The sequence below is a fragment of the Bos javanicus genome, chromosome 11 (genome assembly GCF_032452875.1).
Source record: "Bos javanicus breed banteng chromosome 11, ARS-OSU_banteng_1.0, whole genome shotgun sequence".
In the NCBI taxonomy this organism is placed as follows: Eukaryota; Metazoa; Chordata; class Mammalia; order Artiodactyla; family Bovidae; genus Bos; species Bos javanicus.
The window spans coordinates 49,746,151-49,762,889 of NC_083878.1; the positions used below are offsets into that span (position 1 = coordinate 49,746,151).

Consider the following 16,739-nt stretch of genomic DNA (forward strand, 5'->3'; position numbering starts at 1 on the left):
AAATATCAATAACCTCAGATATGCAGATGACACCACCCTTATGGCAGAAAGTGAAGAGGAACTCAAAAGCCTCTTGATGAAAGTGAAAGTGGAGAGTGAAAAAGTTGGCTTAAGGCTCAACATTCAGAAAACAAAGATCATGGCATCCGGTCCCACCACTTCATGGGAAATAGATGGGTAAACAGTGGAAACAGTGTCAGACTTTATTTTCCTGGGCTCCAAAATCACTACAGATGGTGACTGCAGCCATGAAATTAAAAGACGCTTACTCCTTGGAAGGAAAGTTATGACCAACCTAGATAGTATATTCAAAAGCAGAGACATTACTTTGCCAACAAAGGTTTGTCGAGTCAAGGCTATGGTTTTTCCTGTGGTCATGTATGGATGTGAGAATTGGACTGTGAAGAAGGCTGAGCGCCGAAGAATTGATGCTTTTGAACTGTGGTGTTGGAGAAGAGTCTGGAGAGTTCCCTGGACTGCAAGGAGATCCAACCAGTCCATTCTGAAGGAGATCAGCCCTGGGATTTCTTTGGAAGGAATGATGCTAAAGCTGAAACTCCAGTACTTTGGCCACCTCATGCGAAGAGTTGACTCATTGGAAAAGACTCTGATGCTGGGAGGGATTGGGGGCAGGAGGAGAAGGGGATGACAGAGGATGAGATGGCTGGATGGCATCACTGACTCGATGGATGTGAGTCTGAGTGGACTCCGGGAGTTGGTGATGGACAGGGAGGCCTGGCGTGCTGCGATTCATGGGGTCGCAAAGAGTCGGACACGACTGAGCGACTAATCTGATCTGATTTTTAAAGTCTTGACTTAATTTGTTACAATATTGTTTCTATTTTACTTTTTGGGTTTTTGGCCACAAGGTATAGGCCCCAACCAGGACCTGAACCACACCCCCTACACTGAAATGGGGGGAAGCTTTAACTTCAGATTTCGAGGGAAGTCCTCAAACACATAAGCCTTTGAAAGTGATATGTAAGTCTTTTCAAACGGAACTGATAACCATGTAAACTTCAAAACCATGCACTAAGTACTGAAGCTGATGTACTAACTACTTTAAGCATTTCTGGTTCTCCCCTGATGATACCATTTCATCCTTTCCTAAAAAATATTTTTCAATACTGCAAGAACATATCCATGTATTAAAATATTAGTTAAAACTTTTGGTCACTAAACATATTAATAAAATTGTAACAATACTGACATTTCTTCTTATATCCCAGAGACTCATTCTATGATGTTACTATTTAAGTCTTGAACAAATCCTGGTTTTAAAACATGGTCCATTCAGCCAAATTGTTAATTCAGTGACTCTCAAATACTACCACTATCCCTATTTTGCCTAAGAGGGCCCTGGGGCACAGGGGCACAGAGCCAGACCATTGCCGGGCTAGGGTCCAAGGTGTGACTGCAGCCAAACCCCAGTCGCAGACCCCTTAGCCACATACACTGCCGGTCACTGGAGTATGCTTTTCTACCCTTCAATCCTCGGGCTTCTCTCCACAGGTCTCTCTCTTTTCAGTGCAAGGTGAAAGGAACACTTATTAAGGGACTCTGGCTAACTCTAGACTCTCTTACCCTCTCCACTCCTTCCTGTATTAACTGCTTAGGAGGGCCTGGGAACACATGGGTGAAGATCTCTTTCCCACTTCAAAGCTTCAGACCAATGTCTCTATCCCTGACAAGCATTTTATTAACAGAAACGTTTATGCTGTAAGTTAAATATGATGTGTTTTCATCTCACGTATCCCTAAGACTCCCACTATACCTCTCCTTTATGCAACCCACCTAGAAATGTTTAAATAGATGATATGATTAATAAGTAATGGCTGTTTCTAATTTGCATACAAATACTGACACATGTACAAGCAAGAGGGGCTGGTCAGGAGCGGCAGGAGGCAGTAGCCTGAGTCACCAGATGTACAGACCAATACTGCATATTGCGGTATCTAAGGACCCAAGTTTACCTCCTCAAGAAGTCAGAGCAAAACACAAGGGAAACTGAAGGGGAAAAAAAGCAGATCACGTGGAGCTGCACAGCAAAGACAAGCAAAGAAAGATTAAGATCGCAGTGAATACCGTTTCTGAAACTATAAAGACACCAACCATTAAGGCTCTGACTGTACCCCAGGCAGAAACAGAGATGACAGTTCGTCCTCCTAAAGGGCTGGGTATGCCACTGAAAAGAATGAATGTGGAGACCTGGCTTGTTACTCCTTTTGTCGCTTGTACACCATTGCTTTGTATCTTGCTCCAAATGGCATTTTTACATTAATTTGGCCTGTCCACTTTCAGTAGAGGGGAAACAGCAGCACTGTGGCTGGAATGATGGCTTTACAACCTTCAGGAGAGATGACTCTGGACTCTTCTACTTACTCTCTCAGTCTCAGCATCCTCGTGGATAAAACGGAGATTGTACCATCAGACATGGTACCAGTTGTAAATGGTATAACAGAGCACCTTGCAACACTACAGGTGCCTACAGGCTGCTTTTTAAAAATATTGAGGTTTAAATATTCATGCTGTCAACATTCAACACATGTCTATGAATCATTCATTATGGGTCAGGTGCTCGAGTTTAACAAAGAAATATTTTGAGGTGCATTTTCTCCATAGCATTGCTTTTCACCAGAGTTGCTGTGGATCTCCCTGAGTCGGGGGAGGGTAAAACTCCAGGGGATACAGCTGAGCTCCCATTCTGTTTTCATCGCTCATAATTGTCTGATCTTGGGCAAGCCCACCATCTCCCTGGGCTTGTGCTGCTTATCACTGGGAGAGCTGGATGGTCCCTCCTGGCTCAGAGGGGGCTGCAGGGTACCTAAGCAGAGTCCTTGCACAAGAATCTCAGGGAGGAACACCCAGTGCACTCCTATAAGGTATGTGTTATAAATCCATCTGATTCTAGTGACTCTGTTATATCCTTTTTGGAATTTACAGAGAAGAGTATAGTCCCAAACATCAGAAATCACTACTGCCAACAAATCTGGATTCATAAATTGATCAGCTTTTCTTTGCCTTTTCTCTCCCTTGTTGGTTATTTATTTTAAATACATCAGTGTGTGTACACATCAATCCCAAACTGAACTTTTCATACTGCCATTCCTATTTCTTTTGTTTTTCTTCCTTATCATCAGATCCATCTATTTCTTAATCACAGTTACTATCTCGTATTTACATCTCTGCTCTTCCACACAACATACTTTCTATAGACATTCCTACAAATAACGGCCCTGTTTACTTTACAAAGTATATAAGACAATTACCTCACTGATTGGTGCCTTGTAATATGCAAATTCCCAGGAAGGCATAGCTAGGACTTCCGGAGCCTCCCCAACTTCTATTAACCATACTTCTGCAGTTAGTGCTCAGTCATGTCCGACTCTTTGCAACTCCTGGAAGCCCCTTATTACTCTTTCCACCATGCTATTGTTTTCAGAAAGAGACTGCCTAGAAGGTAAATTTGGGAAGCGAATGAAAATGTATCAGATTACCTGATTCCTAATTTTAAACCATCTTACACATGCGTGCGCACACACACACACACACACACACACACACAGAAAAGGGGTGGTGATGGGGACTAACACATTGTCTGCAAATCTCTGTGTAAATATTTAGCATTTACTTCTTTCACAGTCAATTTACTCCAAGAATTACAAATGATTGGGGGGGATTTTTAATTTCTAAAGAGCTTGTCTAAAAGCAACCAATTTATAAAATATTTTACAAAATGTACAATAAGAAGATAATATTTGCATACTCGGTTCACCAGAGCTCGGTTTGTTAACCAAACTATGTTGTAATCCAAATCGCAGGGGTAGGAGCCAGCCTGTTCCTCCTGCCTCGTTCCTCGCAAGACACACTTGTGTATTCTTTCAAGCCTCCCTAGGAAAGACAGTCCCTCAACCCTGTTCAGAAAAGTTCATGTCTATGTTAGCAGATAACCACTGTTTTCTCTGAAGGTAACAAGCTAGTGAAGCTCCTGGGGTTGCCCTCTAAAGGTTGCTTAACACCTGTGGAGCATAGACAGTACTAGAGGAAGAATTTGAACCACAGCTGCTCACTCACTTATACAACTATTTATTTGGGAAGCTACCTTCTCAGGTCCAAGTTGGAAAAACCTACCCGCCCTCCACTCAAACTGATAACTCACAGATTCCTGAACAGAGAGACAAAGGTCACCTGCCCTTCTTCCAAGAGGAGGAGGAGCTAGTGGCATCAGGCATGCGTAGAAAGTCCAAGGGTGGAATGGGAAGACCCAGACTTTGCACTCACAACCAATTTCAAATCTTTGTGCTGTCAATGACCAGTTGTGTGACCTTACCAAGATACTTGACCTCTACAAGTCTGTCTGCCCAGCAGCAAAATGGCAATAGCAAGTATTTATTTCTTAGCAGGTCAGAAGCAGTGACAAGTGCTCAAGTTTTAGCAACCGTTGCCAAGTGCTTTCCTGGTGGGTGGGCTGTCAACAGCCTTCAAGAACAGCAACTAAGAACACCCACTTCACCACACATTTGCCATTTAACAGCCTTAGTAAGACAAAACCTTTGTTAATATGGTGGCCAAAAAATGGTGATTGTTTTTAACTATTCATAAATTTAGTAGACATTCAACATTTCTTCTCTGAATTTTTTGTTTACACTTATTTTATATTTATTTTCTTCAACTGAGATGAAAACTTGGAGCTTTGTTCCTCCTTTTGAATGAAACACTGGGTTGACCAAAAAGTTTGTTTGGCTTTTTCTGTATGATATTACAGAAAAACCCAAACGATTTTTTTGGCCAACCCAATAGATTTCTAAGGGGTTTCCCTGGAAGCTCAGTTGGTAAAGAATCCACCTGCAATGCAGGAGACACCAGTTCAATCCCTGGATTGGGAAGATCCCCTGGAGAAGGGACCAGCTACCCATTCCAGTATTCTGGCCTACAGAATTCCATGGACTGTATAATCCATGGGGCTGCAAAAAGTCAGAGCAACTTTCACTGTCAATAGATTTCTAAACTGCTAGCATGGTTTGAAAGTGTGCCTGTGACTTCATTTCCTGTCCTGAGGACTCCAGGTGACTGGGTCTCATCCCTTACTTCTTCCACAAAAACTCATGAAAAGGGCCATATTCAGGGAAACATTTTTATGATTCAATTTTCAAATTTTGAAGTGTATTTCTAAACTAAAAGGTCATTTTCCCCCCTGAAAATCTGTAGGCTATACAAGATCAAACCAGTCAATCCTAAAGGAAATCAACCCTGAATATTCATTGGAAGGACTGATGCTGAAGCTAAAGCACCAATACTTTGGCTACCTGATGCGAAGAACTGACTCATTGGAAAAGACCCTGATGCTGGGGAAGATTGAAGGCAGAAGGCGATCACAGAGGATGAGATGGTTGGATGGCATCACTGACTCAATGGACATGAGTCTGAACAAACTCGGAGAGACAGTGGAGGACAGGAAAGCCTGGTGTGCTGTAGTCCATAGGGTCACAAAGAGTCAGACATGACTTAGTGACTGAACAATACGCATAATGAAAAGAAAAGGTTTAGGACTCTGAACCTAAAGCCTTTAGAACCTTAAAGGTGCCTGAAAAATTGAGGGAAAACTCAGAGCATGTCAGAAAGAAGTTGCCCAGTACCCCAGAGATGTTCCCTGGGCAGCACACAGAGTACAGAGGAAAAGGCAAGCCCCCTTTACCTTCCCCATGTTCCCTCATTCCCAAATGCCAAGGTTTTGGAAACTGCAATTATTTCATTGCTCCCTTAATCCAATCCAGTTTGGGAGAAGACAATAAAACATGGAACATATAAAAACCTCCTCTAAAAATACATTATTAGATTAGCCAACATGGGGCAATTTTCTACAAGCTTTTATGCGGTCAGTCCTTTCCCATCCCCAATTACTTATCACGTCCCAACATCTGGCCCTGACTGCAAATGAGTTGGGTTTTGGTCCCCCACCTCTATCCCCCATCAAAGTCAGCCAGCTCCAGACAATAAAAAAAGGAAAAATTACCCAAGTGTGTGTCATATCTTTCAATCAATGCACAAACATTTCATTATTAACATGTAGCTAAAAGGTTCCCAACAAGTTTGGCTTTATAACTGGGTACAGAGAAAGGGCCTGTGGTTTGCCTACTGCCAACAAAAACCCCAGCCAACCTGCCCTTGGTTTTTCTGAGAATCTCAAAGCCATCTAGCCAACCAATGCACTCCGTCCTCAATTTTTGCAACTCTACCTCTGCATTTTTCTACATCCTCTTCAACTCTTGGGCTCGCCTGCCAAGTCATGAGGACAACGCCTACTGTTTGGTAGATGCGGCTGCACAGCAGCCTCCATCTATGAGGGAAGAAGACTGCCTTCTTCTCAAAGTTCTCAGTCTCATCTTTTCCTCCTCTTCTCTCCATTCACCCTCCACCCTGCCCTGTACAAACAAGTTCCCCCTCCAGCATCCTGCAAGGATTCTCCACAGCCTGCAGCTCTTCCCCTCGCATCTGTCCAGGGTCTGGTTTTCCAACACCATCCAGGTTATGGTAGACCGGAAGTAAAATGTATAGGGTAGAAGGCTGCTCGTGTGTGTGTGTGTGTGTGTGTGTGTGTGTGTGTGTGTATAGAGTCTGGTGTGGGTTCTGGCTGAGGAATGAGCGATGGCTACATCGCAGGACCAGTCCTGGTGACAGCACCTGGACACCTGACTGAGAAGCCTGAAGCTAGTATCTATCCCTGACTACCGACCTTTTTTTTTTTTTTTTTAACTTCTCTATTTTTGGCTGCGCTGGGTCTTCCTTGCTGCACTTGGGCTTTCTCTAGTTTCACCAAGCGGGGCTACTCTCCAGTTGCGGTGCACAGGCTTCTCATGGCAGTTGCCTCTCTTGCTGTGCAGCACAGGCTCTAGGTGTATGGGCTTCAGTAGCTGCGGCACAACGGGCTTAGTTGTTCCTTGGTATGTGGAATCTCTCCTGGACTAGGGATCGAACCCATGTCCCTTGCATCGGCAGGCGGATTCTTAACCACTGGACCCTGGAAGTCCCCTACCTACCGTTCTCATCACCACACGCCTGAATACTGCTCTCTGTGGACACCAGTTACCTCCCCATTAGTGACTTCCTAAAGCTCCTTTTGACTTCTCAGTCCTCTCATCGCCTCTCTCTGTGGCATCTGACCCTGAGGACACACCCCTCCACTCTCTGCCCTCCAGCTTCTGTGCCATCACAGCACCTAAGTTCTCCTCCCTTCTTGGCAAGCGCTCCTTTCCATTCTCCCTCAGTGACTTCTCTGCTCTGATATTCCCCTTCCTTTCTTCTCCCGCTCCTTGCATCATCCTATTGCTTCAGTTTCAACTATTCCCTTACTATCCCCTCAAACTCAAGGCGCCGCCAATGAGACTAAGCAGTTCCTCCAAGTGAGAGCCTCTGATAAACTCGTGTGGGCCTTCATTGCTCAAACAGTTCACGATAAGCATCCGTCCAGCACTGGGGAGGCAAAGATGGCAGAGCAGGGCCCCACCTGCTCCAAGTCACCCCCCAGGTCATCCAGGCTCAGACATTAGCAATTACCTGTGACATCAGCCACCCTCTCCCTCCCTCCCTTTCTCCCTTCCTCCCTCCCTCCTTTCCATCCTTCCATCTACCATCTCTCCAAGCACAAATTCAAGCAACCATGCCAGTCTCCCACATCCTACCCTTCCTTCCCATTCAAATATTCTAAGCCCCTTTCACCTCACCCCTGGACTCCCCTGAGTGTCCCAAGCATTCTAGCTCCTTCCAGGTCCTCTCCCCACGATCACTATTATCCTTCTAAGCACAAGTACAAGTCACACTGCCTCCCAGCAGAACTTTGGATGGTTCTCTGCTGCTGCTGCTGCTAAGTCGCTTCAGTCGTGTCCGACTCTGTGCGACCCCATAGACGGCAGCCTACCAGGCTCCTCCGTCCATGGGATTTTCCAGGCAAGAGTACTGGAGTTGGTTGCCATTTCCTTCTTCGTTGAATGGTTCTCTGCTGCCTCTTAAAGAAGACCAGATTCCTTCACTGGCTTTCAAGGTCTGACCCTTTATCTTTCCAGACCAATGGAAGAACTTGCATTGCCCAAATGGCCCTGACCTTTCCCTTCCTCCATGCCTGTGCTCTCCCTGTGCTGTCTTCTACCTCAAGACATGGGTGCAGAACTTCCACTTTTCATTCTAACCACCTTACTACTTTTAAGTTTTTTATTATCAACAAGAATTACTTTGTTACAATATTGCTTGTTTTTATCTTTTGGGGTATTTTGGCCAGGAGGCATATGGGATCTTAGCTTCCTAACCAGGGATCAAACCCATGACCTCTGCACTGGACGGTGAAGTCTTAACCACTGGATTACCAGGGAAGTCCCTCAACAAGAACTACTTTGAACTAAAGAATGGTGAGTGACAGGGACCAATTTAAAACAATTTCCTTTACCTGCTTTCCTTGACCATGCCAGCCCAAAACAATTTTTCTACTCTTTTTAATCTTCAAATTTTCCTCTGAACTATCTTGACTCTTAACAAGAACCTTCCTAATGGTCTGTACTAACATTACTTCTTCCTAACTCACTTTTTAAGTCCTTCAGGGCAAAGTTGGTTCTAATTCATCCTAACTCTCACAGCCCCTTAGTCATTGCCCATGATAAGTCCTCAATAAATATCAGATGAAGTCGAGGAGTTACAACCTTATCTTAAGGATGCCAATCTGAATTTCCCCAGCTTAGCCAGTAAAAATGGACTCTAACTTGGAATATAAGTAGGATCTTTGCATAATGCATTTTCCAGTGGATAATCATTTAAATTCCTTTTTTATGCCACAGTTTTTGGGGTAACTCTGCACATCACTGTAAAGCCTGGGACACTTTGCGTCGTAGTGTGTGTGTGTACACACTAACCTACTTTCTCCTCAAGATTCCCTAGAAGTGAGATCAATGAAGAATGAAACCAACCTAAAACTTTCCAAAATTATAACAGAGCAAGCAGGTATTGCCTGTCGGATCCACCCAGTCAAAGAAAAGGGACTGACAAGGTCTGAGTCCCTCCACAGAGTCTGTCACCAACTGTCACCCCAGCAATCTAAGTGCCAAAACTTCAGCAACACAGACAGGGCCCTCGTAAATGCTCATTCCATGTGAAAAGTCCTCATTAAACCCTGAGTTATATTTAGAAAAAAATGGAACAGAAGTTATATTTAGATGAAATGGCTTAAAAGAACTTTCCCAAAAGCAGCATGTTTATACTGATCTTTTACACTGATCTTCCAAAAGAAAAAGTTTGACTGGGCTTTTACATACAACTCCAAAAAAACCCCAGAAAACTTAAGTATACATACACAAAGATTTCTGCTTCGGTTCCTCTGTATCAGATATCAGCAAGACTGCCCATGGGATGCAAAGGACTTAAAAAATGGGCCCACGTTTAGAAGACAGAGGGATTGCATACAGAAATTTGAGTTGTGATGGCCTATATGAATATGTATGAATAACTTGGAGCTTGAGCTGTACAACAGTAGTTCTAAAATTTATAAATAGGACCCCAAACTATCCATTTCCTCAGCGATTCTACCTGCAACCGTTGTTTTCCCAAATGTCATTAGCACTTACACTACGGTCACACTCATAACTCCTATCACTTTGTAGCTTGCTCACTGAACCACACTCCGCTCACTCACTGAACCACCCTCCGCGTTTTCTCTTTGGTTCTGACTTGTCAGACTATTTTTGACATCTGCTTTCTTCTGTGTTGACTTACATTTTCCTAACAAAATTCTAGTCAACAGCACCGAGGTGGTTTAGTAAACTGGTGAAGTCTTTTCATGAATGAATGTATAATTTTGGGTGACTCTTGGAAGGAGTGAAAGGTGGTTTGCGGCAGTTAGTCCTCTCTTCACAGGCCACAGGGTCCCCCGGGGTTCCAGAGGAGAATGAATCATGGCTCAGAGGCTTGGCACACGCCCCAGGTTAAGGGGACCTCTTCTCTAAAGAGGCTCAGGAAGAGGCCACTTCCCAGCCAAGCCGGAGTGGAGGGCAAAGGTAACAGCGCGTGGGGAGGAGACAGCCAGACTGGAGGACTGGCTGGCCCCCAGTTGTCCCAGAAGGAATTTTGCCAGTGGGTGAGGGTGCTGCAGCCCTGCTATTTGCTATTCCTAGGGTCAATTAATACCCTGAAAACACTCCAGCCAAATCTCATTTTTGCCTCTGGTTTGGTATTTCCAAGCAGAAGAGAACTGAGGTCGCCTGGTTTTATACCACTTATAGACCTTAGAGCAGCCAGGCCAGGGTTGTGAAACTTGGAGGTGAAACCAAAAAAGACCAAGGCTGCTAAACCAGAGAACAGGTCATACATTCCAGGCACCACTCCCCTTACCCTTCAGCCACCTGCCTCCCCCTTCTTTCCTCCCAATATCCACCTAAAACATTTTACCAGGCGGGGATCCCCACAGAGGGCCACTGTGTCTGCACCTATAGTTTGCCTACAGTTAGAATCACATTAATTTCATTAATATAATCATTCAGCAGAAAAACATCATCTCAATCTTAGAGTCCAGACAATCAAGTGCTTTACTAACAGTCACTGATAGAATCAAATTAGCAGGTTCTACTGAGCTGATATAAATGCAGGAAACTTCAATGAACTCTGTAACCAGGCAGGTCAAAGCCCAATGACAGACACATAAGGGGCACAGAATTGATGGAGGCATTGAACTTACTTCTGAAAGGGCAGTTCACTGGGGAGGCAAGATAGAAACAGAAGAGTGAGATGAGACATACCAAGTCTCTTATGAAGGGTAACAGGGAGAGGGTGAGTGTTCCTGGAGGCTGAAAAAGCAGGATGGCAACATGGGCTCAGGCAAGAACAGCTGAAGGGACGAGCAGGAAAAGTCAAAAGCATGCAGAGGGGAAAGTTCAGCTTCCGCCAAGGACTCCAAAAGTCCCATGCAGGTCTGGATACAGACCATGCAGGTAATCAGAAAGCCCCAGGACCAAAAGGATGCAGCCTTTGGGAGCTCTTAGTAAAAGACCTAAGACAGTGAAAAGAAAGAAGAGTGGTAAAAGATGGTAGCAGGAAGGAGGGGACTGACACAAACAAAGTCTGTCCCACTTGGGCTCTTGGGGGGAGGGGACGAGCAGCATAGGAAGACAGGGAGCTGTCACCATTCTGTCACCAGAAACCCACTCCAGTATTCCTGCCTGGAGAATCCCACGGACAGAGGAGCCTGACGGGCTACAGTCCATGGCAAAGAGTCAGACACGAATGAAGCTACTTAGCATGCAGTGAGAAAGGGGGAAGAAAGAGCCAGATCCAGTCAAATAACCAGTGATATGTGGAACATTTCTGGTGACTCTATCTACATCAGGACATGAATCTGGATCGGTGCTGAGTCACAGAAATGCCAAACTCCTTTTCCCAGACATCTAAAGGTAAAAGCAAGAAAAGGGACTGCAGTAGTGTGACCTCATACACAGTTACAGAAACCCTACTAAAACCTTCAGAACTGAATTACATCTGCGGACACCGACGAGAATATGTGAAAACCTAAACAAAGGCTTGTTTCACTCAACTTTTACTCACACCTTTCTTTTTATATGAATGAGAAAAAGCAACAGCCAGATGCCCCGTTTCAGCTCATAGTCGGGACTTGTATTTGGGAGGTCCCAGGATGATCCAAGGCAGGGCCAAGGCTGCAGGGTCTTCCCTGCTTTAAAGGGGAAGCTGTGTGGCCCCACTCCGCTTTCGGTTGGTCAGAATCCTCAGCCTCCACTTTCACGCCCCAGGGGCCTGCCAAGCGACCCCTCTGAACCTCCGCACACGTCTCCGCTCTCCATGGACCGGTGGACCATGACAGCAGGGACGGTCCATTCAGCACCAGCGTTTCCCAGGCAGCCCTTTAATTGTGATCGTCATTGAAGGACAGCTTGAGCATAAAGTGAGTTTGTCCGGCCAGTCTTAAGGAGCCAAACACCTCCCACCCCGAATCAAGCACGAACTGGCAGGCGCTGGGAAACTGGGCAGTAAGCAAAGAGAACCACTGTGCTGTGCGAGGCGCCCAAGCAGCGCGCAAGAGCCTGGCACGCAGTAGGTAGGCGTTCACCTAAGATCTGCCAGCGGACCTAGCACCTGGGCTGGAGGCCCTCGGGTCGGGTGGCAGCTCAGGGCACACACACAAAACCCGGCCAGCCCAAGGGGCTGCAGCCCTCGCGACGCGGGGGGCGGGAGTTAGAGCCTGGGAGGGGGCGAAGGAATCCGCCCTCATTTGCACGTCGTCTGGGGCCCGGTCAATTTGCTTAATCACCGCTTTAAATGCCAGCGCGCAGCACACAAAGCGCGCCCATTAACAGGTTTAAAGTGTCGCAGCGCTCGCTTTAAATGAGAAAAGCCGGCAACAAAGGGGGAAAAAGCCAAGTTCCTCAACTTGAAGAATGCCTCGATTCGCCCTCGAAATCATCTCGGCGAGTTTAAAATCCCAAGCTCTACAGAAAAGTTGAGGCCCCAGCGCGAGGGATGGGGGTGGGGAGGGGGTGTGTGTATGTGTGTGTGTGAATAACCCGCCACGAATACTGGGTTTCTTAGGAACCGACTTCTAGCCGCCCGGAGAAGCTGGAGTCGCGGGGCAGCGTCGCCAACCCACCTCCCCTGGCCCCACTGCCCAACTGCCAGAGAAAGCGGACCGATTTCCAGGAAGAAAGCAAGACCACCTCCCCCCTCCACGCCCCGCTCAACACACACTCCCGCCCAACCGGCACAAATCCAAGTTTTTCTCTAGCGCGAGCAAAGAATTCTGGACACCAAGGAGAACGCCAGAAGTGGACCCCGAAGCGGCTCCCCAGCCAAAGGGGAGAATGTAAGGGAATGTTCCAGGCACTCCCAGCGCAGCCTAACCCTCGACTGCCGGAGTGGTTCAACTCCGTAAGCAAGTTCTGCCCGGGATCCTCCCGGGACGGCCCCATCCCCCACCCCGTCGCCGAGCCCGGGGGCGCATCTCTCGAGCCCCTACCGCCCGCGCGCCCGGGCGCGGCGGGACGAACACTCACCGTGCGCGCTCCTCCGGGAGACAGGGGTCCGTTGGGGAGGTACGGGCTGCTCAGGTCCGGGATCATCAGGAACGGGTAGCCAGGGTAGGGGGGCCCCTTAAAGAACGCGCCGTCCTGGGGCCTTCTCACTGCCGGTAAAACCAAGGCGGGGGTAAGGCCGGGGCCCTCGGGACAGCGCCTCGGTAAGGGGTCCCGGGGTGGGGACCGGGAATCCGAGCGCCCCCCACGCGCGCCCCAGGACGGCTAAGGCCGACGGGGGCGAAGAACAGGGGCACGGCCACCGGGGCGAGGGGGACCGAGGGCGACCCGAGCCGAGGCGCCGAGCGCTGCGGGGCCGGGAGCGGGGGACAGCCCGGACCCGCACGTACCTTCGGCGAAATAGTCCCGTGGCTTCTGGAAAGCGTCCCGGGCGGGCTGCGGGCGCCTCTCCGCCTGCGAAGGAGACACAAAGGCGAGGGCGGGTGAGCGGGCGCCGGGCCGGGGTCCTCGGGGTCGGCCGCGGGGGCTTGCTCACCTCCGAGTCCGAGCTGCTGCTCTGGTTCTCCGACTCGTTGACCAGGGACGACTTGACTTCGTCCAGGTCCCGCTGCGCTGACGCGCTGTCGCTGCTCGGCTCCTGCTCCTCGCCTCCCTCGTCCTGGAAGGGGATCAGCTCGTCGTTGGCCCCGAGGTCGTCCCCTCCGCCGGCTGCCCCGGCGCCCGAGCCGCCGCTGCCGCCTCCCGAGCCGCCGCCGCCGCCGCCGCCGAGCTGGGGCATGGTGGGGCCGCGGGCCGGGGCCGCCGCTCTCCGAGCCCCTCGCCGCCCGCGCCCGGCCCGGCCCGGCGCCCGCCCCTCCCTCCCTCCCTCCCTGCCGTTCGCCGGCCTGCTCCGCTCGCCGCCCCGGCGGCCGCAGCAACAAAGTTTTGACAGGGCGTGGCCCGGAGGGAAGCGGGGCCGGCGCGACCGGACGGGAGCGGGGGCGGCTCGGCTCGGGCCCCTAGGGCAGCGCGGAGCCCGGGGCTCCCTAACTCGCTGCTGCCGCTGCCGCCTGCTCCGCCGGGGCGTCCCAGCGCCTGGCCCGCCGGGGAGGGGCGAGCGGGGAAGGAAGGAGGGACCGGCGCGCGGGGCAGGGGGGCCGGAGGGAGGAGCCCCGGCTGCAAGCTGACACCCGGGCGCCTGGCGGAACGCGGAGAGCCCCGGCGCGCACACACTCGCCCTCACACTCGCACGCCGCTCGCTCACACCTTCCCGGGCTGTGCCTCCCCGCAGTGCGCGCACGGCCTGGCCCCCAGACTCACCCGAACCCCTTCCCCGAGTCCCATCCCGCACCCCCGCGGGCCTGCCCCCCGCCCGGCTCTGGACGGACCGCTCGGGTTCCGCCCCCACCCCTAGGCATCCCCGAACTTTCTTCGCGAGAACCCCCAGAACTCCGCAGCAGCTCCACACCCCCTCCCACCGGATCCGCGCGCTAGCGGGCGGCACTGCCCCCTGCGGGAAAGCTTCGGACCCGCAGACGCGCCGGGACCTTCGGTGCCTGGAGTCCTCTAAGCGCTGGATCCCTCCCGGCTTGATCGCCCTCGCCTGCCTAGGGCAGAGGATTAGAGAAACGTACGGCACCCCAGAATATGCCCGGCGGCCTCCCGCTCCTGTCTTTCCTGTGGGGTTCCAACGCGCCCCCGCCCTCCACGCCCCAGTTCAGGTTTTCAACTTTGTTCAGGTGTCCAGAGTCACCCAGGCACAAATCCCCAAATCACCTTCGCCCCATAGTTCCGGACCGGGTGCTTAATCGAGTAACTCGCGGGGCTGGGTTCAGAAAGACTTCGGATTTGATACGTTGCGAAGGAAAATGACCCCTTGATATCTGAAGCGTTCACGAAGCTGCCTTGGGAGCCAGTGATCGTATGAAAAATGCCCAGCCGGCCTCATACTAAAGAAATGCCAGATGCCTCCTGTGATAACATTCAAGTATCGTCTCTCTACCCAGTTCGGCAAAGTTTGAAAAAGTGAATCTTGTGTCTTCCGCAGTAGGGAACTATTGGTGAGAGCATCTGTTATAAAAGGCAAAATGGGAATACTTAAAACAATTTTAAAGACGACTGAGAGGCGTTTTCTCCAGCGACGTGTACGCATATGGTCAAAGTCACAGATACAAGAAAGTTCCAAGCAGCTGTGTGTGTGTGTTTGTGTGTATGTGTGTTTAATCGCTCAATCCTGTCCCACTCTTTGCTACCCCAAGGACAGTAGGTTCCTCTGTCCGTGGGATTTCCCAGACAAGAATCCTGGAGTGGGTTGCCATTTCCTACCCCAGGGGATCTTCCTGACCCAGGGATCCAACCCGCCTCTCCTGTATCTCCTGCATTAGTAGGTAGATTCTTTACCACTGTGCCACCTGGGAAGTTGAAACCATGAGGGAGGTTTATAAAGAGTTCTCGGTCTTTATTACAGTGAAAGTCCGTGCAACAACCAGCTCAGGAGAATGAAGCAGGTAAGGATGCAGGAATGATTGTGAAGAAGCACCTTTAAGTAAAAATGTATATGGTACCCTCTCTTCATTTTTATTCTTGAAAAATGACATACTGGGATTTGTTTATTCATAGAAAAAAGTGTGAGAAGATGCACACCAATATTATCAATAAATATTTCTGGGAAAGGGGATAAGTGAGAGGAGAGGGACAGTTTTGTTTTCTGCTTTCTACATATTATATACAGCAAGCAGATATGACTTACCTGTATTTTCACACAATTAATATATAAATATAGTCTGATAAAGCTTCTTCAAACAATAGGGCTACATCTATAAGCAGTGTCTTGAGTAAAATGTAAGACTTCAGACTTCCCTGGTGATCCAGTATTTAAGAGTCCCACTGCCAATGAGGAGATATGGGTTTGATCCCTGTTTGGGAAAGGTCTCACATGCCAAGGAGCAACTAAGCCGGTGGGCCACAACTACTGAGCTGGAGCTCTAGAACCCAAGAGCCATAACTGCTAAAGCCAGTGGGCCTAAAGCCTGTGCTCTGCAACAAGAGAAACCACCTCAGTGAGAAGCCCACACAACTCAGCTAGAGAGTACCCTCTGCTCATTGCAACTAGAGAAAACCCTTGAGCCACAACTACTGAAGCTCACCCACCTAGAGCCTGTGCTTCGAAAGAGAAGCCACTCAAATAAGAAGCCCAAACACCTCAATGAAGAGTAGCCCACATTCGCTGCAACTAGAGAAAAGCCTGAGCAGCAATGAATACCCAGCGCAGCCAAAACTAAATAAATAACATTAAAAAAATTTTTTTTAAGTCAAAATTACTCTTTCCCTCCTTCGTACACCTCCCTGCAGTTAATCATTGTTACTAGTTTGGTGTATATTCTCCCAGATAGTTTCTTAAGCAGTTATGTACGCATTCAAACACATACACAAACATACTGTATATGTTTACTCTCATAGAAATTAGAATTATACGGTTCATATTACTGCATGATATTTCATTTGTACAAGTTTTTAAAAGTCAGAAGGTTTTTCATGTGTTCCAGAAATATATGAAAAACCCATTGCATCAGTTTCTCATGGTTGCTATAACAAGTCATTGCAAACTTGGTGGCTTAAAACACCAGAAATATATTTTCTCACTGTTCTCCAGGTCGGATGTCCAAAATGAGTTGCACTAAATCAAGGTGTTGGCAAGATCACATTCCCTCTGAAGCTCCAGGAACAAGGTACTCCTTGCCTCTTCCA

At 48.7% G+C, this 16,739-nt stretch overlaps 1 protein-coding gene across 2 annotated transcripts in view; it reads right to left on the reverse strand.

Moving 5' to 3' along the window:
• Nucleotides 1-14,696, reverse strand: part of TCF7L1 (transcription factor 7 like 1) — a 202,876-nt gene extending 188,180 nt beyond the window's left edge. Inside the window, exons 1-3 of one of the 2 annotated variants that reach the window (XM_061432696.1) lie at nt 13,549-14,696; nt 13,403-13,466; nt 13,035-13,162 (exon numbers count right to left, since the gene is read on the reverse strand). In XM_061432696.1, the coding sequence (XP_061288680.1) occupies nt 13,035-13,162; nt 13,403-13,466; nt 13,549-13,791 (435 nt within the window). In that variant the 5' untranslated portion in view covers nt 13,792-14,696. The remainder of the gene's footprint in view (nt 1-13,034; nt 13,163-13,402; nt 13,467-13,548) is intronic. The other variant, XM_061432697.1, reaches the window with a different exon arrangement.
• Between the last annotated feature and the right edge of the window lie 2,043 nt (nt 14,697-16,739).